The sequence below is a fragment of the Thermobia domestica genome, chromosome 7 (assembly GCF_964235325.1).
Source record: "Thermobia domestica chromosome 7, izTheDome1.hap1.1, whole genome shotgun sequence".
Taxonomy (NCBI): Eukaryota; Metazoa; Arthropoda; class Insecta; order Zygentoma; family Lepismatidae; genus Thermobia; species Thermobia domestica.
Window position 1 is genome coordinate 14,854,074 of NC_137460.1, and position 26,410 is coordinate 14,880,483.

The following is a 26,410-nucleotide window of genomic DNA, read 5'->3' on the forward strand; positions in this document are numbered from 1 at the left end:
TTGTTCTTTTGTTAGCCAAAAAGAAACTAATCAAAAGGAGTGAGATCAGGCAAATGGAAGGGCCAATTTATGTCAGTGTTTCTCCAGATTACGCTATGGCCGAATCTGTGAGGTTCTTTAGGGCAAACACTTACCTGAGATGCATACATAAATATAAAGAATTTCCCGTTCTTGATCTGAAATATCAAAGGAAACTAATTATAAAGAAGAACGTTATTCACAATTACAGTAAAAACCCTCTAATCCATCACCTTTGGGACTAGGAGTATGGTCGGAATGCAAAAAAGGTCGTATTATCAGAAAATGTAGAGAAATACGGATTTACAGGAAAATAAACACTCTCTGAACTCAAAATGACAGTATTGTTCTCTACAGTAATACCATACGAACAGTAAGCGAACAGTAACAAAGTAAAATGCAAAGTACAATACAGAAAACACGCACAAGGAAAGAAATGATAAATAAGAGATGACGGAGCACAAAAGCAGATACGCGGTAGCAACAAGTAAACAACAATGCCGCAACGCAGTAAACAACAATGGGCCTCGTGTTTCACCGACGAGTCGGGACAAGGTTGGCTCGAGCACGGTCGGATCAAGCGGAGTGGCGGAACCAGCCGAGGACGGACGAGAGAGATTCTACTTGTATTTACAATTATAATCCCTTCGTTACTTTTGGCTCACTTGTTATTAACAGTAATATTAAGAGTAGTAGTAGTAATAGTAGTACAAACCTGTATTTCTCCTCCGTAGTACATATGTTCAGCATTTTGTATAACTTGATCATTAGTCAAATTAGCATATGGCTTTTCTCGTCCTAACGTCAGTATTTCCCAAACTGTCACCGCAAAAGACCAAACACTACTGGGGCACGTGTATCGATCCTGAAAAGTAACCAAAAGTTGATAACTTTAAAGTGACTAAAAACCATGAAGATTACTTATAAAATGTTAAGTATAAGACGTGTTCATTTTAGGCCAAAAATCATAAGCTTTGGTAACACTGTTCAACACTGAATTTCTTTCCTGTAAACTAATAGGTGATTCTTAAAGATTTTTTTCTGCTGAATCTGAAAATAATATCCATTTTTGCGTATCAGGTCTCAGTTACTGGAAAAATGGGGAAATGTAGTTAAAATTTTCTATTTTGTGGAACTATTTCGGGGAAATATATATTTTAAAAACTTTATTATAATAATGTTTTATATGTATATATTTCAGACACTATACATTATTCATACATCTTGATGTATAAAATGCAAGCCTTTATTAATATAAAACGCATGACTACCCCTTCTCACACACAAAAGGTAAAGAAATTTGGCGGAAAAAGTGGAAAATTGGACGTCGGAAAGAAATTTCCCCACATAGACCTGGCAACACCGGATGACGGTGAAACAACTGACTATCAATATTTACTTTTTGCTTGTTGGTGTGGTGAGCTTTATTTCCTCTTGAATGCTATAGCAGACAAAGAACATTGAAAGGTGTGTTTTTGTGACCCGTAACGGGTAGATGTTTCATTGTAAAGTAGTTAACATTTGGAAACGTTTGGTATTGTGAAATTAAGTGTTACAATTTTGAAAATGCCTAGGAAATGTAAGAATCATCGTGACAATTTCTGTTATGTGTGTGGGCGAATAACTCCAAAACAGAAACTCACCAAGATAACGCCTATTGTTAAGAAAGCATACGAACTGTATTTCTCATCAAAGGTCGACGTAGGGAAGCCCTGGGCACCGAAATTTTGTTGTAAATCCTGTGCTGTGAATCTAAGGGGGTGGTTACGTGGTTCTCATAAGTGTATGCCATTTGCTACACCAATGTTATGGTTTGAATCACATGATCACTTACATGACTGTTACTTTTGTCTTTCAAATGTAAAGGGAATAACGTCCAAAGGTAAAAAGTCGGTTCAATACCCAAATCTACAATCAGCTAGAAGACCCATCCCACATGGCGAAGGTTTTCCTGTGCCTGTGCCGCCAGCAGTATGGACAGTAGACAGTAGTGATGATGAGAATGAATGTTGTGTGAGTAGTGAGAATGAAGATCCTACATACAGTGAACGTGTCACAGAACCACATTTGATAACTCAAGAGGAACTGAACGACCTTGTTAGAGACTTGAACTTACCCAAACAAAAAGCTGAGCTTCTAGCTTCAAGACTGCAAGGTTGGAACCTTCTTCAAAAAGGAACCAAAGTTACATTCTACCGTGAAAGACAACATGACTTTCTTAAATTTTACAGCAGTAGTGATGACTGCATATATTGTACTGACGTTGTAGGACTGATGCAGGCATTACAAATACCGTATAAAATTGATGAGTGGCGGTTATTCTTGGACTCGTCGAAAGCAAGCATGAAGTGTGTTCTCCTCCACAACGGTAATACTTACCCTTCGATTCCAATTGGATATTCCGTAAACCTGAAGGAAACTTACCAAAATTTGAAACTCCTTTTGCAAAAAGTGAGGTATGATGAGCATAAGTGGAACATATGTGGGGACCTGAAGGTGATTGGTTTGGTGTTAGGGTTACAGTTAGGCTACACAAAGTACTGCTGTTTTCTTTGTGAGTGGGACAGTAGAGCCAGGGAAATGCACTACATACAACGAGAATGGCCTACCCGTGCATCCCTCACTCCTGGAGTTAAGAATGTGAAAGAGAAACCTCTTGTAGACCCCAAGAAGATTTTTTTGCCTCCCCTCCACATTAAATTAGGGCTTATGAAGGTATTTGTTAAAGGGTTGGAAAAGGAAGGACAAGGATTTAAGTATATTCAGACAAAGTTCCCAAACATCTCAGATGCTAAACTAAAAGAAGGTGTGTTCATTGGTCCCCAGATACGCCAATTGATGAAAGATGACGTATTCGATGGAAAACTAACTGAAGTGGAGAGGAAAACCTGGAATTCTCTTAAGAGTGTTTCAGAAAACTTTTTAGGAAACAACAAAAGTGCGAACTATGCGCAACTAGTTGAGGAGTTGTTGTCAAACTTACACACTATGGGGTGCAATATGTCGCTGAAAGTGCATTTTCTACATAGTCACCTGTCTTTCTTTCCCGAAAACCTAGGAGATGTGTCTGATGAGCATGGTGAGAGGTTTCATCAATCAATTCAGATCCTGGAGCAGCGATACAAAGGGAAATCTGGTGTTTCAATGCTCGCAGACTACTGCTGGACATTGGCCCGTGATACTGTCCCCACATCACACAAGAGGAAATCTTCGTAGGTATTTCGTTTCTTACGATGTCTCAATCTATCTCTACGTTTTAATCAAAAGATGACTTTTGTTTGGGTGGCAATGTATAAAGGCATTTCAAATCCAAATGTGGAATTTTAGTGTTTTTTAAACTTTATTTTAGTTTATTGTTAATGAAAAACTCCATGAAATACTAATGTATAAGCATTCTTTTATCTTTGTGATATCCAGATATGCCATGCTTACATTTTTTTTAAAAAATGGTTTCTATTGTACATAAAAGTAATAATATTATTAAAATGCATAAATTCACCAAATATAGAGTTTGATTCTAACTTTCATTTAAACATTTCTCAAAAGGTAGACCTGATACAGCATATCTGACTTCAGATTCGTGATCAGCAGGTCAGAAACCATAAAGAACACCTACTTTCGTTTTGGAAAGAAAAAAAAAGTTAAAATTTGTAGAACAGTGTAATCAACAACTGTACAATTTCCTTTGAATTAAAACAACTATTTGCATCCACACATTAATGTTAAATCGTTCAAGTGTTGAATTAAACAATATTGAAATTGTTAAGAGCCTGCCATACTAAAAATAATGCAATATTTATCATTTTTGTTCTGCTTGCTTTTTATAAGTGAAAGGAGATAATAAAATGCAACTTACCAAAACCATAGATAATGTTATTGTACAGCAGAAAATATGAATCTAAAGAATTTTCAGTGTTGCCATCCATATAACTCACACTGTTGCCAGAATAACAATTAACTCAAAATCTAATTTAAAGCAGCGTTTAGAGGAACGAACTCAACAGTATTTGATTACGTATCATATTGTCTTGGTATCCTGTGAACTACTTTTTAAATAACATTATAATTTAATTTAAATAACTGTATGTTAATGTATTTCGTTTATTATAAACTAAATATAGCTATTTAAAGAGTATATAGTTCACAAGATACCAAGAGAATATGATACTTAAGTTGTTCGTTCCTCTAGTCGCTGTTTTAATTAAGATCTTAGGGGAATTATTATGCTGGATGGCAAGACTGAAAACTTCATATTTTCTGTTGTAGAATAACATTATCTATGATTGTAGTAAGTAAAATTTTATTATCTACTTTCATTTATGAAAAACAAGCAGAAGAAAATAATAAATTTTGTATTATTTTTAGTAACGCTGCCTCTTAAGCCGTCTTTGTTGATTATGAACTGCAGTGATTTGTATCGTGTTCGTGTGGGTCCCGCAAGAGTAAACATTGTTTCGTTTGGTTGTGTGTAGTGATGGCCAGTGGGAATATTCCCGGTGGGGAGGAATTTAAAAAATGGGAATATTCCCGGGTATTTCCCTGACCTATCAATTCTCGGGAAGGAATTTATTTCCGTTTCTTTACTTTATCTTCCAGATTATAAGAACCATATGACTAGTTACTTTATTTTAATATATTATAATTTACTTCTACGTTTTAAAGAATTTGGAGGTTAAAAAATTTAAAATTATTTGACGGTACTTTATATAACTAATAATATGATTTTTTAAGTTCCATTTCCATTTGTACTAAAAGAGTAGGGTAATTGTTTAGTATTGGAGGCCAAAACTAGCAAAAAGTAGGACGATTTATGTGAGAAAAGGAAGTGAATTGTTGGTAACGAAGATAGAAAACAACGTGCCATGCGGGGTTCTAACCCGCCTTCATTCGCTAACGCTCGCTCTACAATGCTGTCTGAATTTAATGTTGGTAACGTAATTTAACGTATGAAACCATAAAACAACCGCATCGGAATAGAATATCGCAAAAAAAAGTAGGGGCAAAAGCTGGCCCCCAATGCTAAAGAACAGCCAAAATTAGCAAAGTACTAATTTACAAATGATGAAAAGGAACCATTTTGTAAAGTAATTTAGAATTATGTAGAAATAGAGATGAAGTACTATTAATAAACCCTGAACCACCATTAGTAATAGACGTCGGTCTGTCACCTCTCTCTGACTCGAATTTCTCAAGAGGTACTCGGACTTCTTTTACATGTGAATTAACGTATGGAATTTCGAGAAATATGTAGAATGAAAGGTCGTGTATGGCAATGTTACGTGCTAAAATATAAAGATAAGTAAGTATCTTGCAAATTTTGTGAACATAAATATGTATGCGCAAATGTTGATAAATTGGTGACATGTATCTTCTAGCATTTACCCAATCTAATTGGTTTATAACATTTATAAATTTAATGTGTTTATAATATCAGTAATAGAGTCAAGTTGAGGAAATCCACTTACATATAAATTTAAACTGTTACTATATAATTTACTATATACTTTTTTCACACATATTTAAATGATAGAACATATTGTAAATAAATATACATTTATGCGTAGTTTCTAAATAAATAAAGTGTTAATAAAGTAACATAGTACCGTTCAGAATATACATTTTAAAGAATCCTCAGGGGACAACAGTAATAATATGCTGTGATATAAAAATTAATTCAACTTTGAAATCATAATATAGTAATAGAATGCAATTTTCTTTCTGATTGTACATAAATTCCCGGATAAATTCCCATTTTGGGAATGTTCCCGGGAATTTACCCATCACTAGTTGTGTGCTCCTAAAGAATGAGAATTGTGGGGGATGTTTTTCATCTCCATTCGTAATATATTGGACAAAATTTATGGAGTAAAAACATTCTTCGTTTTCCATGTTGTGCATTTACTTCTTTTGTCACAGATTATTAAGAGAAGATTGCTCAAATTTCTTTCCTTATCGTGCTAAGTGAATTCGATATCACCAAGGACGCCGATCCTGGGGAGCCCGGGCCCCCCCAAAGCTCATATGGACCCCCTATTATATTTATGAATATACAATATTTAGTATAATCTGAATGCAATTTGCCTTGAAATCCTCATATCTGCACCTGAATGCCTCCCCCGCCTCGAAATTTACAGAGAAATCGGCGCCCTTGGATAACACCCAGGTTTTGCCTACATCTAAGCAATTACCAGTGTAAGTATGGTTTATATTAATATCTGTTTTTTCGCAGAAGCTTCTTAGGTGTCTCCTTTAACGCCAAAAAATATTTATGAACAGGAAACAAATGCAATGAATATCTACTTGAACGTTTAAGAACAATTTAATAACGGCAAATGTACTCACTTTAAACATTTGTTAATATAAACATTTCAATAATAATAACAATAATTACAACATCTCTAACTTAGAAAGTCCCCAAAATATTAATATCCCATGTAATATTTATAAATCTTAATAATAAAATAAACATAAAAACTGAATTTCAACGTAACACGTTCAAAGATAACCTTACTCAAGCTTAAGTCTGTAGGCTTGCACAATCTTGCATTTACATAACTACAGCTTAACCCAAGGAAATAGCCAACTTGCTTGTTCCTTGATTGCATGCTTGCTCCAGACTTGTCATTAATTCGTAATATAAGGATAACCTTAAAATTCCTTTAAATTGACACACTTGCCCAGGATGAGTTAACATTTACCCTTAGGAAAGCCATAGACAGAGACAAGGCTAAATCTAACATGCATGTTTTTTGATCAGCCTTCCCTTTTACACCTAGTCTAAGATTATGCAGGTTTATAAGTCAAGCCTATCTGGACTTGAAACATGACTTGAACTTTACACTAAGCAAAGCTATACACACATATACAATTTCTAAAGTCAAGTCCATCAAGGAGAATTAAAGGTAAACTTAAACTTACCGTAGACGTACTTACTTACTGCAGGGGCGTCATTTAGGGGGAAGGAGGGGGCAATTGCCCCCCCCCCAAGACTTTGAGGAACACATATACTTTAAGTAATTGTATACTAATATACTAGTACAAAACATGAAAGTCTTATGTCGGTGGTGCTCTTGCCCCCCCGCCCAAGCGAAGTCTGAAAAGACGCCCCTGACACTGGGTATAAATGTTTCATTTTTTTGTTTAGTTAAGTACTAAATATCTTAGCTGCATACATAACAAGAGATAATTTAAATAGTGAGGGACGTTAATACATTGGCACTTTTTTAAGCATGACACTAAAATAAAGTATTATAATATATGTTTACACGAGGACTATTATTTTCAATGCCTGCAAAGCCACTAGGCGACAACGACGTCAGATAACGTCGCTTATTTCCCCTTTACCCACAAACACACACCGATAGACAAGCACTGTTGTTCCGTCATTCTGAAGCAGTGACTTTTGAAACATATTAAGAGGGGTCAATCTTTACTTATTCGAGATCAAAAATTATTGTTTTTGACTCCCAGAATTACATTTCTTAACAAGGCACAATCTCTTAAATATTTCAAATATAATTTCATCTTCATTAGTCTTTCCAAACTGAAAGTAATCCAGTGGATTTTCAACATAGACTATACAAAAAATTAGCATAACACAGATTCAGTTCAGCGACATGTTTTATATTCTAAAGAGGTGCGCTCGAATAAATTTATAAAATAAGAAAAATAAGAGATGTAGCTTATACTTTCTGTGATTCGGATGAGCTTATATTGTTAAATCTTGTAGTTATCTTTCAGTGCAATATTTTAACACACAAGAACGCACACAATAAGCAAGAATTAAAATTACAAATGTAATGAGGAGACATAGAGAGTGAGAGAAGGGAATCTGTTTGTTAGAATTCCATTACCAGTCTCTCTTCGTCACACCGGGTCTGTCCAGATCAACAGATCATTCTAAGTTATCGGTTTGTCAGGACCACTCAGGATCACACTACTGTTCTGGTCATTGGATCTCATGGGAAATATGGGTACCTAAACCTCCAGAAAACTCAAACCTTATTTGTCCCACAGTCCTCAGTTATTCTCTTCGTCTTGATGTAACCATTTTTTTTTTTTTTGTTTGTTTGTTTGTTTCAATCCCTTCAATCAACAGTAACATTTTTCACCCTACCACTCTCAATCCTTCCCACTTACCTCATGATATACTTCTTTCTCACACAATGTGCAGATTGGCGTTTCATCTTGCTTTCAACTACAATTAAAGTTATTTGTTATTTTCTTACTATTATTACTTACTATCAACATCTCTTCATTGATTTTTCTTTCAACGCAGCTAATTTCGTCAATTCCTCTCCACACTCATATTTTCAGAAGGTTTTAAATATTTTCTTATCGCCATTCCGTAGTCTTTAGTTCCTGTTCATACCATTCTCTACTCTGCATCCAACATTTTGTGTGTTTTCCTAGTGCTGTATTTAAAGACCCATAAAAATAAACGTTCCTTTCTACATGCATTTTTCTTAGTATTCCCATCTTTACTTTCATTTTGGTTGCAAACTGCATACCTTCCTTAACAATAATAATAGGTATCGATACCTTATCGATCCTGTCTATGTTCTGTTCTATTTCTATGAAATGTATCTGCAAAAGTAAAGTTATAACCGCTGTAGGTAAGTAAAAAATATTTTTCTTAGTAAGTAGGCGGCACCATCAGACCGGTAGCCAGCCCAAAAATGTAGAGGGAACGGTAGAAGCTAGAGGAGCCAACCATATTATAGTTCATTTGCAAGCCTACCGGGAAAACGTTAGGGGGCCCGCCTTCCCTAGACCCCCGTGGATACGGGCCTGGACTCCATCCGCGGTACTTCCTCACAGCACGTGGAGTCTAGTGCAAGTAAGAGTAACACATGTTTACAACGGCTTTTCGGATTTAGAATGCTGCCAAGTGTGAAGTGTGCTCTCTAATATATTTTCTCCAAACACAAGGTAACTGCTTAACTGATATTCAGAAAGTACTTGTTCCCATTTATAGAAACACGTGATAAAACACCTTTGCTGGACAACTCTTCCACGACAATGAGAAGATCAAGAAGCTGAAATGTGGTTCCAGGAGCAGGCAAGCGCGCCATTAGGGGGGGGGGCAAGGTGGGACGCTTGCTCCCCACTTGAAGAAATTGTACTTCGGAATATCGAAAACAGAATTGAATTTTTAGAATAGTTACAGTAAATTTGAAACTATATTTGAAATGTCGCTTATACTTCCCCTTCCCTTGGAAACTACAACATGGGCGCCCTTGGGAGCAGGCGCTAGTATTCTAAGACTATAGGATACAGAATGTAGTAACCCGTTTTAACAAGAGTTCTTACAAAAACTGCAATTACCGTACGTCGTAAAGCATAACCCTTCTATCACTAAATACGTTGTAGTTGACGTCTTGATAAGTACACATGTTTTTAATGAAAAGTCGTCATTGTAACTTTATTTTTCGGATCCGCTTCCTATATTTGGTACCCAACCGTTTCGTTCCAATCATCATTCCTTTCATCTTTCTAACTTTCACTCTAATTTTCTAATATCTCGTTAATTATCCTATGGGATTCAACATAAAGCCCCATATCATATGAAAGCCACACACTATACTTAATTCTTCTAGCTCCTACCCAAATATCATATTCAATATTTGTTTCACATAGATATCAATAATAGTATTTCTGTTAACATATTTGTCACACTCCTCTTCGAACTGTACATTTTTTTTTTACTATTCTAACACTTATTTGTTGGATTACACATAAAGGTGGGTAAGGTGGCTCAATGGTAGATCGCTTATCTCTGGCGTATGTGGTCTCTGGTTCGATCCCTGTCCAAGTTAGATTGTAATTGACAACATCATATCTGTGGGTTCTGCTGGGATATTCTCGTTTCCTCCCACTTTCTCGTTTCACTGTTCTTCCATCGTCTTTCACTTGCTTTAATGATAGCCCCTTTTAGCCTAAAGACATAAACGTGGGGCGTTAAACTAAAATATATTTCATTTCTTGTTTGCGTATAAAGCTGTAAGCTGTTTAGTGATCTTATGAGTTTTGGACCTTTCATTCCAACATATCTCTGTTGAATTCCGACCAATAAATTTCAATTCAGCCGGACCAAAGCAAAGGGTGTCATTTCAGACTTCGCTTGAGGGGGGCAAAAGCACCACCGACTTAAGACTTTCATGTTTTGTATTAGTATATTAGTAGAGAATCGATTAAAGTATACGTATTCCTCAAACTCTTGGGGGTTGCTTCCTCCTGCCTCCCTTAGATGACTCCCCTGATAAAATCATTCTCTAAATCAATAAACGCAGCACACATTTCTTCTATAAACTTTTAATCAATTAAAGTACTCTTAACAAGGCAATATCTCTGCTTGTTCTTACGTATCGTTATTTCCTCCCCAATTTCCTCATTTCTTCCGTACAGTCTCCTATCCAGCATTCGAAGCAAATTTCCTGTAGTTTCAGATACTGATAGTTGTACAGTCTTTACGTGATTTTGTTTTGAGATTTTTGCGCTAATGATAATATTGCCGATTCCAGCAAGCCTTTTGGTAATTTAATTATTTAATATCTTTCATTACACAGTCGACGTGCTTCTCCCCTGTTCATTTCCACTACATTTTTAGGAACACGATTCTTATATTATATATCACGAATACATTCATTCCTCATCTCCGATAACGTATTCAAAACTCGTCCCAAAGTATCGTAAACCCTTCTCCTAATGTATTTTTGTCATCATCTACACAACTCATCAATTTCTATTATCATATGTGATTTCCGATTTGTGGTACTCTACTACTTCATTAAGGACTTGAACCCACTCTCACGCTCCGTTATTACCTACCATTTTCCATGTGTATAGGATGCACTTACTACCTTAAACTCGAGTTCATATTATACAATGAACGTGCAGAGTGTTGTTGCCCCAAGAGATGCTGGCTTCTAATCACACAGGTTTACCAGTGAGTTAAGACGTCTTGGCGGAAAGTAAACGAACGAAGTGTCATTATATATTTCCTTAAGCATGGGGTAGATAATGCTCTCGATAATGCTATCATTTTATATAAGGACAACGACTTTGAAGAGGAAGAAAAAATACATCGACATTGACAAAGACATGAGGCACAAGATTGAGATGATAGTTTCATGGATTTTTCAGATTTTTTAAAACGACAGTGCACTGTTTAAAACTTTTCGCAGGGTTTGATAAAATTTTGGAGTGTGTTCTATACAAAGAATCATCTTGTGCACCAAACATACGGTATATTTTATTATCTGAATATTTTCTTCATTTTTTTTTTTTTTTCAGTGTGAAGTGATGTGTTCCTTTTCAATTTTTCGACTTTCAGTCTATCTTACCAGTAGAATACTTTCCCAGGAGAGCCATCGAATGGGCGCTGGGGGACGTCCTCCTATCTCACTGTAGTCTTCTGTATATCGATCATTGCACATTGCGACGTCTGCTACTTTCACTACGTTGCCCCTGGCTACAAGACAATTTCTGAAATAAGATAAGAAAATTGCATCGGTTACTATAAACAGGTTGAGAGTGATTAGAAGACAGTTCTTGTAGCACGATAAAGAAGATATATATATAAAACAGTAAATGAAGTTACTTCTGATGCCAGAATAGTAACCACTAGATTCATTGTTTCTTGAAGTATACAGAAAGTGAACTCATTTATTTCATATATATTTATATAGGGTGTTTCATAATATATTCCATTAGTAGGCTATATTAGAAGATGTAAAGCACACCTGATGACAGGATTAGCCTCAAAACGTAGGAGGAAAATAAGACGAAAAAAGATAATAAATCACAAAATGCAAAGTTGTGCATATTTGTTATCCACTGGTGATCTAGTAGAACCTATGGCTCAAAACATTTAGCATTTATTTTTAGTCGACCTTGATCCGACATTTCGTAGTCTAAGCATGCCCCTTGTATATCATTCTGATTAATTTTCTGGCCAGCAAGGTTTGTGTATTTCATTGGTCCTTTACGTTGGTCTATGTGTATGTTATTTCCGATCACCCTGTATATATATGCATTTGTGTGTGTGTGTCTATGTGTGTGTGTTCGTTTGTTTGTCTCCAAAATAATGTAAGGAACTGTAGTTGGAAACAAGTTAGACTTCTAGATTAGTAACGGTCAGGCGACTTCCGCAGCGCAGGATTTTGGTAGTAGTATAAGGAAAACTTTGTTAGAGAACAGTACTACGTGAGGAACAGTAGAAGGACAGTGTGAGGTTAACTAAGTAGACGACAGGATGATACCTCTGATTTTCAAAGAGGTTGCGTGGAAACTTGTCGTGCAATGAATGACGCAGTCAGAAACGATGCAGAGTGTTTTTCCACAAAATCATCACAGGCGACGAGGTACGATCTCGAAAGTAAACAACGGTCAAGTCAATGGAAGTCACCTCGTTCGCCTTATCCAAACACAAATTAGTCAGGTATAAAATTAAAACCTCGAATCGAATTTTAAGACTTGTTTCTTTTTCTTTAATTGAAATCAAGAGTATCATACCCTCAGAATTCGTCCCTCAAAACCAGACAGTAAACCAATAATTCTATTAGGAAATGCTGAAACGGGTGCTCAGAAATGTGGCACATTAAGTCCGGCCTTGTGGAATTTCGGCGAGTGGTTCTAGCATCATGACCATGCTCCCGAGCACACGGCTCTCAGTATTCGCCGGTTTGTCAACACAGACGACTACTTTGATCCATATGTCTTTTTCGAAAAAAAAAAAAAAAAAAAAAAAATGGCTCCCGCATAAACTTCAAGTTCCGTCGGATGAAAAGTGTATGAAAGGCAACCATTTTGCCGACGTCAACGAAGTCAAACGCAAAGTGACGACTACGCTATGAAGTATCACGGTGTTTCCAGCAATGAAATGAACATTTGGACAAGTGCATTAGTACTAAGGTAGAGTACTTTGAGGATTATTAAGGTTTTATTTGAAAATAGTTGTATTAAAATCATGTTTTGTGTCAGAAATCTCCGGTTATTTTAGGGTGACCCTCGTATATCAAACATACAAAGGATGAATTTCATCAAGGAAGAGTGAACGTGGCTCCGTTTAAAACGCAGAACATTTAATTATCAATTACTGACTTGAACACCGGAAGAAATATATTCACTTACCAATCAATAATTTGAAATTTAACATAATAAATCAGTTAAAGGGACGGAAAAATACATTTGTTTGAGGTTTGATACCTAAAACGCTCAGAAAAAAAAGCAAACGTTTGAAATACAGCATCAGATCCACAAGCACACATCTGTACACATACATACTGTAATATTAAACATGGTGTAGGTACCGATACAAACTGTCTCTGTTATTGGATCGATTCATTAATTCGTGCCATTCATTTCCAGGGATACTTGGGGACAGCAGTGATGTTATGTTATCAATAATGTGTAGCACTATTTGAAGGTTTGTTGGGGCTATAATTTTTAATTTTTTTCTTTTTATTTTCAACTTCTAAAGTATGGAGTGTCAAGATGAAAAAAAGAGAGAATATGCTACTGTACTAGTTCGGCAAAGGTTGTTGTGCCGGAGAGACATCCAGACAAATCTCCGAACTGCATAGACAGGACCAAACAGCTGAAATGACCACTCAGAAATGATTTCATGGATTTCAAGAGGAAATTTGGACTTTCTTTAAGGTCACCCATCGATTGTAATGAGGAAAATTTGAACAACTTGATAGCACTATGATCCACGTCAAAATACAAGAGAATTGGCCAGGGAATGTGCAATAGACATGCAACTGTTGTGCATCATCTCTGTTATGTACGTTAAAGATTCAAAGATTTATGGATACCTCATTCACTCTGCAGACAACAAGAACCAGTGTTGCAATGTCGTATGTAGTTTTGTTTACCTGTCATTGGTAATCCTATCAGCCTTTTCTGTCACATTTTGTTACGGGAGATGGGAAATTGTGACTATACGTGAACTTCAAGCAGAGGAAAGAATGGGTCAACCGAAACGGAAAGGCAACATCACGTGCCACACCGTGTTTGCAATCCAAGAGGACACTGGTATGTGTCTCCTGGGACATGAAAACGATTATCCAAAAACAAAACTGTAATCGTACACGTTAAGAAAAGAGAAAGGAAAACGACATGGCGTGGACAATCCTAGACCACTTGCGGCACACATAACAACCGTTGTCATTCAGCAGTTTCATTTCGAGGTTGTTCCATATCCGGCGTATTCCGCAGATATGGCTCCTACATATCTGAGACTTTGAATCATCCTAACTGCTTTAGGTTTCAAGACAGTCAAGATTAAAAGAGTTAATTTAAATCAGCAACATAGCAAGTTATTTAAGCTTTTTTCTATTGCTTCAGCGTCCCAGAATAGATTCAATCTCTACGTTAACCCTCTACCAAACAGGAAGTTGTAGAAATTAATCATTTCCGGTTTCAATGTTGATCAACATGAAACGAAGCGGTAACATATAGCGGCAAACAGTTCTTTAAAATAGATTTAGCGTCTGAAAGAATTATACGGTATAATCAGCTGTATGTTTCTCTTGAAATCAGTAGTGTTAGAAATGTATTACTAAATCTAAAAACTTCCTGCTTCAATATTGATCTCGATAGAGCAAAAACGAGAAAACGTAGCTGGTAAGTTTTTTTTATGGAGGTGGCAGTGACGTATTTACGATTTTGTTTTCAGGAGGCTTTGCTAACTTTGGTCCTGGAAATGTGAAAATTTTGCAAGATATTTAATTTACTTTAATATAATTAATAAAATTTCGGGGAGTACTTAATCCCGGAAGGGCCCCTAAATACGCCACTGGGAGGTTGGGTCGATTTACCGTCAAAATAATCGCTTCTATCTACTTTGCTAATCCCTACTCATACCGGAAGTGGTAGATATTAATTCGTCCCGTTTAAAAGTCGATCGGCACAAAGTAAAAAAGGGAACGAGACAGTGAGATATGCGTTTTCGACGCGAATTCAAAGCTCAAGATCGAATTTTGTTTCGATTTTTATATCTCTTCAAATCGGAATTTATGGACATTTATGATTTCCTGTGTTAGCTCTGATCACCGTATTGAAGAAAATAAAGTAGGCAGTGATGAACAGGCTTGTGAAACGGATTCAGTAAGTTTAAGAATGTATTTCGTATCTGAATACGTTCCTATAACGCAGCAGCAGGTAACGCCAAAATCAATAATACAAATAGTAACCTTAAACTAGCTATTTGATATAGATCCACTTATCGAGAGACACGTTCTATCTTTCATCTTATCTCTCACTTGCATCAATTCTGTATCGAAATTTCAATATTGAACTGGCATAAATTGGAGGTCTAACGAGCGTTCATAACGATACGAAACATATTTTCTTTCCGCAATCAGGAAAGTTATTACCAATTACATCTTTTTAATTTAACGGTTATCCACTAGATGTCGCTATTCGTTGTATAAAATACTTACTTATTAATATGTCTTACGTGTTCAGTTTACATTTACTTCTAATATCTTATTTAGAAAACGATATATACCCAAATGCAAAGCGATAATCACAATCTTAGACAAATGCCAAGTCTTCTGGATGGTATTAAATTTTCAGCAGTTGCGCAAGAAGGAATATGGAAATAATAAAAATTACCTTATTTTCTTGTTGAATCGAATTCGTTATATGCTGGGATATTCCGCAAATCGACAAGTAATTAGACTTGACTATCTCAGATTTGTGTAAAAATTGCTGTACAGCTTTATTACAGTGGGAAATGAAAAAATACCAAATATTACTTCCCCCCCTGAAACTGCCTCCATACAGGGTGTTCAAAAATGTCAAAAAATTGCATCGGCCAATTATATAGGCCTATCTTCAAATGTTGGCAACACTGTACATCACGACTTCATAGGTATGGTTCTATTCATAATTAGGTTTTCTAGCTGTTATAATTTGTGTTCCATCATGTCATTTAACAAACCTTCATTTTGTGCTCAGTTGGCAACACTGCGTTACATATTATGTTATTGAGCATGTTTGTGGGTATAATGTTTGCTGTTATGTAAATATCATATTGATTACTTTAATAATTTTGAAGTTCTTTCTGTGTCAATGTATCTTGTCCATTGCTATCTTCACAGGATTCTATCTCCTGTGTTTCTGGGTGTCGGCCTGTAAAACTTTGGATTTGTCACTTTTCTTCAATCCTATATTGATTGCGCATTGTTTGATTGAGCAATGCTACTATTGATATAAGATGTTCCCTTGTGAGTGGATACAATAACATATGAACAGTAAAGTTATATTTTTAAACATACAGAACCTAAACGAATTTTCAAAGGTGGTATTCAATACTTAAGTGAACGTAATAATGACAACTTTGTTGATTAAATGTTAACTGGTTAAAATTTACGCACAGACGTTAGAAATATTGTCGATCATTTGAATTGTATTCTATGAATAACATAGGGACCAACGATCTGCACACTGTAATACTTCACATGCTCATGCAGGCCAAACTCTACAGTCATACAAGCTTGATCCATCTTGCATTGGTGTCGTAGAAATTGAATGATAGATGGTACTCTTGTCATTTATTAATCAGGGGGAAATCAAAGAAACATTAAAAGTCAGTTCGGTCATCTTCAACATGTTTATGAACTTTAATCTCTAAAAACTAATCAAAATTAGCTAACTCATATAGCCTATTAAAACGGATAGCCTTCCATGATGACGTAATCGCTAGGGCTCTCATCTTTGGTGCACAGGCTTTTGCGTTCATTTACTTGAAGGAAAGCATTTTAACGCATAGCAGTTGGATAGATTTCTACCTTAACTTGTAGTAGTTCCAGGTCTCATATAATCTAGGTACTGAAAAGAGACACAACACTTCATTTGAGCAAAAGCCAAACAGAAGGAACTCTTGCTACACTCTGTCATCATGGATTGGTAGAGTGAGTGTTTCCAGGTACGAAGCATACATAGAACAATTGATTTTACGGGAAAACTGTTACTATTGGTTCTTAGATTTGGTCTTGATTCACTCCCTCCAGAGCATCATTCGAAAGACTTCATTGTTCTCTATAAATGTACTTCAAGAAAAAAAAAAAAAAAAGAAGAAGAAAGAAAAGTTGCACATACTGGGGCATGATTAGATCCATTTAGCAGCAAACAATATTATCAGAGTTCAAGCTAGGATTAGACGATGAGGATACCGTACCATGAGAGCTGCAAAGAATGTCTTAGCTCTAGTAATATTTTATAATTTCATAAGGTGCTGTCTGTTCCAAGAGAATGCTCTCTGTTGTCAATGACTTACTGAAGAGCTAAAGATCGGTGATAATCAAGCAACAACATTGCAGATGTATAGCATCTGTGCTTCTGGGCATCTAGTACTCATACATCTATGACTAGGCGAACACTGCCAATACTTCCTCTCATAGGTCATCCCCTTCCTACTTTCACTTTACTTTTCTTGTAGATTAGAATACTACTCACCTATGTCAACCATTCGCAGCGCCGTAACTTAGATTTTTTTCTGGGGAGCAAGCATTAATACGCGTATATGGGCCCCCTAGAAAAGTTGTTTTCTAATTCATGGGCCCCCTCTTTCCAACTTTCTCTTACTTTTTATGGGCCCCCGGAGAATGAGGGCTCTCCCACACGGCAAGGTTTGCGGTGCCGTTAGTTATGCTCCTGGGCCCGTTTCATACAGGACAAATTAATTAAGGGGACAATATTGATAAACCCCAAAGCCATACGAATAAATACTATTTCTAGGACCCCTAATAGTAGACTTTTTTTTACTGAAATGCGCCCGCGACTCATTTTTGTTTTACTGGCCTTTTTCGTGCTGTTTTGTTTATGTAACGTAGTGAACCTATTTGATGCTTCATTTATAATTTCATGTTCGTAACGTAGGCTATATGGAGTATGAATATTTAGTCTTAAAATGGGCCCCGCTCGAAAGGCGGGAAACTTACCTGGGGACTCGTTGCCCTCCTGCCCTGCTTACAAGTTACGGTTCTGACCATTCGCTAGTTAGAAATTACATTTTAAGATTTTTAGTAAGTCTTTTCGGGCTATCAGCCAGGTGAAGATATTGAAATCCGACGTTTCGAATACAGACATTGTATTCATCTTCAGGGAATTTGATGAGGACATCTTCAGAACATTTTTAGTTTTGATCGATTGCAATTTTTTTCTTGTGTGTTATACTATATTTGCTTAAAATCTTTATAAAGTAAGAATTGAAAATGCTCGTTGTTTACACAAGAAGAATCGATTTATGAAAAATGGTTAAAACTCGTTCTCCCTTTGAATCACACATTTAAATTAAAGTAACATTTATAATAACTGAGAAGGCATTTTTGATATAAATAATTTTGAACACGCTCCCTACACGGGTTTCTCTTTAAACAAAGTAATATGATCAAAGTAATAATTCCATATTGAGGTAAATACTATGTTTCCGAATGCATTTGTAAAAGGTTAGCCGCTATGTCGTGACGCGATCACTAAGATCAGACAATATCTGTTTTAAATGAGTTGAAAAAAAAACAAACTTAGTATGCCATCTTCAATCGGACTTTTTAAATACTGGTGAAAAGTGTATCCGTCTCTGTGTAACGAGGAGTTTATGTAGCAAGTTTTATCTTCGTAACTTGGCGCGCTTATGAAATGCTAAAATGTTCGTGCAAATTATGCTCCTCTCCCCGTTAGGATACGATTTATAATCAAATTTGGGTTAAGTTCCAAAGTTGGGCGTCCGTTTGCAACAAAATTTTAAAAATTTACAGGATAGATATGGATAATTTAATCGTTTGTGTTCTTGATAATACATAAGAGTCTCGAAAAATCTGTTTATTTGTTATAAGCGGTTATAAACATGGGACTATACGGCGAGCGGAGGGAACTACTTGGCGCAAGGTAATCGAACAGTTGCATTGTGGGAAAGAAACTAGCATTTATGTTATCAACATGGCGAATGTATAAGGGCAATGAACTAACAGGTTTAAAATTTGTGAAGCAATACGTTGAAAACGAGCAAAATCTTTTAAAAGTTTGTGAAGAGCACGGATTAATGAACCTAATAACAATTGCAGAAAGTGTGCAAAGGAGAAAACAGCGAAAAAACGTGGCGAAAGCGGACGCCCAACTTCGGAATAAATGCCTCAAATTTAAATCCTAGAAGCAAAAGTTCGAGTTGGATAGCAATTATGTCGAAAAATTCATTTCAAAAAATCTAACCGGTTTCTTGTAATGTAATTAGCCACAAGGTTATTTTTCATTTTTGTATATTAGAGTAGGGTTGCCATTCGTCCCGGAAAATCCAGGATTGTCACAGAATCGATATCTGCGTTCCGGCGTCCCGAAAATATTCCTCGGGACGATTAAATGTCCCGGATTTCAGTGAAAAAGAAAGGAACGGAATATTATAGGATTCATAGGATTAGGTAGATAATTATCCTCTTCAACGTCTGAGTATGGAAATTCAAAAGTTTGAAAAAAAAAAAAACTTTAATATATAAAACATGGATTTAATTAAGTTCACGATTTAACTATTTTGGCATTGAACGAAGCATTCGTTTCATTGAGACAGGGACAAAAGGTTTTATTGCTCCATCTTATTGTTATCTTTAGTACTCTGTTACAATCTGCATCTTGCTTCTGAAATATTTTAATCCCGGACATTTTTTTTTTTTTTTTTTTGTAATTATCCGCTAGACCATTCAAGAAAAAAAAAAGACAAAATAGAAAAATGTTGGAGTGTGGAGGTAATTGTATAAAACAGACTGTGAAAGCCACGAAACGTAACAGATTCTGAGAAATTAAAGACAAAAATTGGTTACCAGGGACATAAGGTAAATCATCTGTGTACATTTGCTTAACTAGCAAGAGGAAGGTCTACTAAAATGACTAAAAATATGATTACGTCTATCTAATCGAAGAAAGTAAATTAGTATATAACACTTCTTTTCATTTTAAGCATTTCAAAGATTCTCGTAATTTAGTAGCGTCCCGAATTTTCATCTTTGAAGTATGGTAAACTACATTAACCTCCTTTTGGTAAATCAGGAGAACTTTCCGTTATTTGAATTCAACCTTATGCAGGAAACTATACAGGGAATTAGTCCTGCGGTCTGAAATAACGCGAAATTGCAACTTTTCTGTAAATTTAGTCTAATAATAGGGGTAATTTCACAAATTCATATTTATTTTTGACGATTTCTTTCACATAACGAAGTTGTACCTAATTTTGCAATGACTTATTCTCAAATTGATTTTGAACACCCACATAAAGCTTTCAAAATCCACGAAACAAACTACTTGGTATGTCCTTATGTATATAAGATGGGCACAAAATCATTTTCACTAATATGTTAAGAGATACATATTTTGGGGAAAGTGACTCTGTCCATACTGTATATACAGGGTGTCTCAAAAATTCCCTGACATACGGTAACTGTTATTATCAGAGTTACAACAAAACGTAACAGGGGAAACTGTCTCCAAATATGAATGAAATTACTGTCTTTCACGTTAACGCAGGGATGCCAGTAATTACTCTCCAACTCGCCCGGGGCGACTGGTTCATCGGTGCGGGAGAGTAATTAATATCATACCGAATGTAAGTAAATGATTTATATTGTAAGAAGTGGGCTAGTAGCATTTTCCTTGGTCGAGTAAAATATTTTTGCTTATTTGCATCCCCGCGTTAACGTGTCGATGGCTGGCCCACATGTCGAACATTAACTTCATTAACTTATGTTGTGGGTTCAGGTAAATGGCAAAGTTGCATTTTTATTTAACATTGGGAGCTTAAAGAGCGTACAGCTCAAACGGCTCGTCTGTTCTAAAAAATGACTTCATATTAGATTGAAAACATCATATTTGGGGAGAATTTCCCATATTACGTGTTGTTGTAACTCTGATAATAACTGAGTTACCCTTTGTCAGATTACTTTTGACACACCCTATATATATATATTATATATATATATATATATATATATATATATATATATATATATATAATCCATGTAACTATGACTTTATTTTTTCTCCTTGCGAGTATTGTTTGTTTTCCCATCTAAAAAGCAAATCACTTCGCGTAATGGCCAGATTTGTGCGCCTGAGCCGGTCCACGCCATCTGTTAGCGACTGGTGGAACTACGACAAGCCTAGTGATGAACGCATGGCCCTATCGCTAACCAGCATACCAGGCGTTCTCTAAACCTAATGGCCGTCGCGTGTTTTATTGACGTGACTCCCCAGTTTACCTGACAACGCTGGGTGGAGGCCAAAAATTGGGGACGCGCCGGTCAGGAATCGAACCCAGGAACACGCGGATATGAATCTAACACTCTAGCCATTAGACGTTATCCCCATTTGTTTTCCGCTATAATTACTCAAAAATCAATAATGTTCTTTATTATAAATAGAGGGCAATGATACATTAAAAACATAAGAAACTTACATGGAAAAGAATATAACGTTTCATACACGAACAATTGTAAGCTTATTTTTATTATTAATATTATCTCCTAGCTGTATTTCTATAATATTAATTGTGAATTATTTCGATTACTTATAAAAGAAGTATATTTACACAACACACAGGAATTCTATACAACGTGAAGTGATGTATAGGACATGAAGCAATACTGTTGCAATTACACAGGGCTGCAAATTGAAAAAAAGTTCATGTTGTTCTTTGTTTAATAGGTGAACTTTATTCTTTGTTCCTAGCTGATTACGAATACTGAATTCGTTTTTCCCTGTCACGTAAGGTTTTCTTACAAATCAATGTCAAAATTTGGGCCTTCTTCCGTATTCAATACTGCTTTATTATACCTTATTTCTTATCTTCAATCAGACTAAAGAGCTTATTATGCTAGATAACTGAACATGTTTTGTTTAATGTGAATGCAGACAGGAAAAGAAAAGAATATAAGATCCTCTACACATACAGATTACTACATATATACATATAATATGGATATATATAGGTTGTAAAATGGAAATCAACACAATCATATAACATACTTATTTTTTACATCTTTTTAGCACGCTTTCTCCTATAAGCTTTCCTAATTTTCTTGTGATTTTCTTCTGAAGTTTCTCTGTGCAATGTCCAATAGTAATCAGCCATCATGCTAACACTCCAAAGTCCCTGATACCTTTTCTCCATATCCCTCATGTCTTGTTGGAACCGTTCGCCTTGTTCCTCATTTAATTCTCCGAGATTTAGTGAAAACTACTAATCAAGATGAGAATGTAAAAGATACAACTTGAGATTCATGTTGCAACCCAGTTCTTGAAATTTAACTAACATATTCTCAACAACTTCTCTGTAATCAGCACTTTTGTGGTTCCCCAGGAAGTTCACCACCACGCTTTTAAATGCTATCCAAGCATTCCTTTCAGCATTAGTCATTGTTGACTCGAAGTTTTTATCCTTCATTAACTTCCTAATGTCTGGGCCAACGAAGACACCTTCTTTCACTTTGGCACATAAAAGTGAAGGAAATTTGTTGCATATCAACTTGAAACATTCGCCTTCCTTGTCGAGTGCCTTAACAAACTGAACAAATTGTTTCATCAATCCTAATTTTATGTGAAGGGGAGGAAGTATAACTTTCTCAGGACTGATTAAATTTTGTTGAATGATTTTTTTTTTTAATCCTGCGTCCAGCGTTTTCCGTAATGGCCACTGTTTCCTTCCCCAGTGGCCCTTTCGTGCCCTGCTATCCCACTCTCAGATGTAACATGGCATTTTTGTATACCCACCTTGTTGCCAAAGTACAATGCTCAAAATCTTCAAATCTCCACACACCACTCAACCATGTACCTCGTATTTAATTTTATTAAGAATAAATTGCACATTCTCATACCGGTATGTTTCTTTCAGTGGCTCAGAATGAGCAATAGGAACTGAGGGGAACTTATTTCCATTATGTAACAGAACAAATTTTAAACTTGTTTTATTCGAGTCAATGAATAACCTCCAATCACTAGAAAGGCAAGGGAAATTTAACTTGGTCAAAAAACCAGACACATCATAACAAAACACGACAGAACCTTCTTTCGAGAAATACTGCAAAAATTATTTTTCCCGATGTCTGTAAAAGGAAAATGTTCCACAGCCAGCAAGTTATTTTCATTAAGTTTGGAACCAAGAAGTTCACCAGATACTTTAGACAGATTTAGGTCTCTAACTATATCATTGAGCTGGCGTTGAGTGAGTGGGATAGGGTCACGAGATCCGCTAGGGGGGTTGTAAACTTCATCTTCTATTTCACTATTTTCCACTGAATCACTGTACGATTTAGGATCACTTACAAACTCAAGACTTGATGGAGGTGTCGGAACAGGCAAGTCTAGGCCATGCAGCACAGGTATCATTGCAGAGGGAATATTGGAACACACTATGTTTGTCTTGTTTCGAGGATTGTGTCCTACAATTTCACAGGAACAGAAGTAGCAATCGTCGCTGTGGTTTTTGGGTTCTCTCTACACCATTGGAATTGCGAATGGCATAGATGACCGCTTTCCAGTGCTCCAGTTCCGTAATAATTCCACACAAGATCTACACACATTGTGTGGAGTCCACGATTTATCTTGATTTCCAAGTTCCATATGGAAGTATGCGAAATATGCTCTTCTTACAAATTCTGTAATTTTCTGTCTCTGTTTGTATGGAACAAATTCACCACAGATGTAACAAAATAAATCTGGTCTATTCTTACAACCACGAGATGCCATGGCAACACAGTATTCGACGAATCACTAAAACTAGCCTAAGAGATTAACATTTCATACCATTGAAGCACATCTAAGATTTGCGATAATTAAATATGAGATTTATTTGAAATGAGATAACAAATAAACATGCAGGCAACATTTTAGTTAATTTAATTAAATTAAACTTCCTTACATTTAATACACATTCATCTTTATAACCGCCTGGATAATTTCATCATGTACTGGTGACATCTAGCGTCAATCAGTTGAATTACGCTTAAACATGCATAGCGCTATCAACATATATAAATCGTGAATTGTAAGAAATTCTTACGTGATATGGGAAAACTAGTGCCACTTTCGGTTTCAGCATGTTCAAATACATATAAAAGACCCAACATTATGAAAACAACAGAACCTATGCGGCCCTGTGTTATTATTCCCAGTCTTCCTTCCTTTCTTTTTACGATGTAGTATTAATGGAATTTAAGTTGGTTTTTCTCTTTAGCAGATAGCGGTTGAATTGTAAAATTTTAAAATTTTTGTTCTGGTGATTTTTGAATGAGAATTTCGCTCTTACAAATTTAGCGACTTTTGTGGTTTTAACAACTCGTCCTTGTGTAATGAAGCATTATTAGTTCGAAGAAATTTTGGTATTGCTTTTGTTGTTAAATTTATTTCTTTTCTTTCTTTTCATTTGTTTTAATCAGCATCAGACCCGCAAACAGAGGGATGTTAGGGGACCTGGTTCCCCCTAAACTTTTCATGGGCCCTCCAAACCTTAACACAAAATGCTATTATTAATACAAACAACACAATTTAGCTATTGGTAAGATAATGTTTAATGACTTGGCATCCCCTAACATCAGGCCCGTAGCCAGCGCAAAACTTAGGGGGGTGGCTGAAGTTAGGGGGGCCCGATCCAACCATATGATAGTTCATCACCATATTATAATTCTTTTGCAAGCCTACTGTAAAACTTTTAAGGGGCCAGATAAAATTTATGTGGGGCCAGCCCCTCCTAGACCCCTGGATACGGGCCTGCCTAACATATTTATGGCCTCCCAAATCTCTGTGGCAGGTTGCGGACCTGATCAGCATGAGTTGAACAAGTATACTGCGTAACCAAATATTCACAATTCTATTGTGTTTCATGTTACTCTATACAATATAATGGAGAACAATTTTGAAAAGTCACATATTCATAAACTTACACAGCTTACGTAAAGAGGCACAAGTAATACAACATTAGATTATCTGTAGATGCGTAACTCAAAGTGAATTGAGTGTTAGTTCTGTGTGGGTTTTAATTTTTATGTACTTATTTTAAATCGTAAAATGTAAGCACTTTATACCGTTAATTGTGTTGAATTTCTGTGTATGTAGAGTTATGTATGAGTACAGCTTAAGCGACTTTCCACTTAAGGTTAGAGTCATTTTATTTGTCATTTGGCGACTTGTTACTTGTTGTGTCAAAATTTTGGATACACTAACGGCAGAAATGATAATTATGAAACTATGTGTTTTTCACTGTTTAAAGTGTTACATTGTTCTGAAATTTTGCAGCGCAACCCCTGTGCTGTTATGCAGCCATAATCACGCAGAAGAATGTATGGTTGTCTATAAGCATGAAACTTTTCTTAATAACCCGGTATTCATTCGTATGTTTCACAGTTTTAGTTACATGGATTACCACCAGATCCCAATTAAATTGATATGAGACACTAAGAAAGATATACTCTTTCAAAGAATGATCAAATAGATTAATCAAAATTTGTAAACCAATGTCTAAGTTATGGTGAATATATTAAGAACACATTAATAATTGAACACCTCCTTCTTCTTTCGAAGTCTTAAGTAGGTGGAGAAGGGATCTATTCCCAGAATGTGTGATAATCTACTTTCGAATTATTTCTAAGCAACTTTTACAATTTCTTTCTATGTGGGAAGTCAATACTAACACAACTGTTTAGAATAGATAAATAAACTCAAAGATGGGACCTATTCTTGTGGTACTGCATCCAAATGAAATACTTCATCTTGCTAATTATTACCATATAATTTATCCTATTTTAGGGGCCGCGGTGGCTCAGTGGTAGAGCGTTCACCTCTGGTGCATGGGGTCCCGGGTTCAAACCCTGCTCCCGCCAAGTGAACTTTGTGGTGGACAAACACCGTGTGCGTGGGTTTTCTCGGGATTCTCCCGTTTCCTCCCACTTTCTTCATTCCACCATTTCATTCATTTCTCATAATCACCGTCTTCTTTAGCCTAACCTGCATAACCGTGGGACGTAAAACTCAAAGATTTCATTTCATATCCTATTTTAACCAGTGCTTTAACCATAAATAGTAGATTTTCAGCATTTCTAATTTGAGTTGAGTTGAGTTGAGTTGATTTTAAGCTGAACGTCCCTTTCAGCAGCGAGGTTATATGAGACGGAACCTACTGACTAACGTGGAATCCGAACCCCATGAGTTCTCGCCGAGAATCGAACCCGGGTCCCCAACGCCAAAGGTGCCTACGTTAACCGCTTATCCACGCGGGAGCTCCATTTCTAGCTGGAATAGAAGGGTAAAATCTTAGATAAAGTTTACTTTTGGCGGCATAGAAACATATCAAAAACATTTTTCCCGACATATCCTTCGTTTCTCTTTTGTGAAGATTAATAATGAA

The 26,410-nt window shown here is 36.0% G+C and overlaps 1 protein-coding gene across 1 annotated transcript in view; it reads right to left on the reverse strand.

Annotated features, from left to right (window-relative positions):
• The window catches only part of LOC145689862 (discoidin domain-containing receptor 2-like), a 581,986-nt gene that overhangs the window by 18,820 nt on the left and 536,756 nt on the right, over positions 1–26,410 (reverse strand). The window contains exons 16-17 of the mRNA XM_081764130.1: positions 11,364–11,505; positions 734–883 (exon numbers count right to left, since the gene is read on the reverse strand). Of these exons, the coding sequence (XP_081620256.1) occupies positions 734–883; positions 11,364–11,505 (292 nt within the window). The remainder of the gene's footprint in view (positions 1–733; positions 884–11,363; positions 11,506–26,410) is intronic.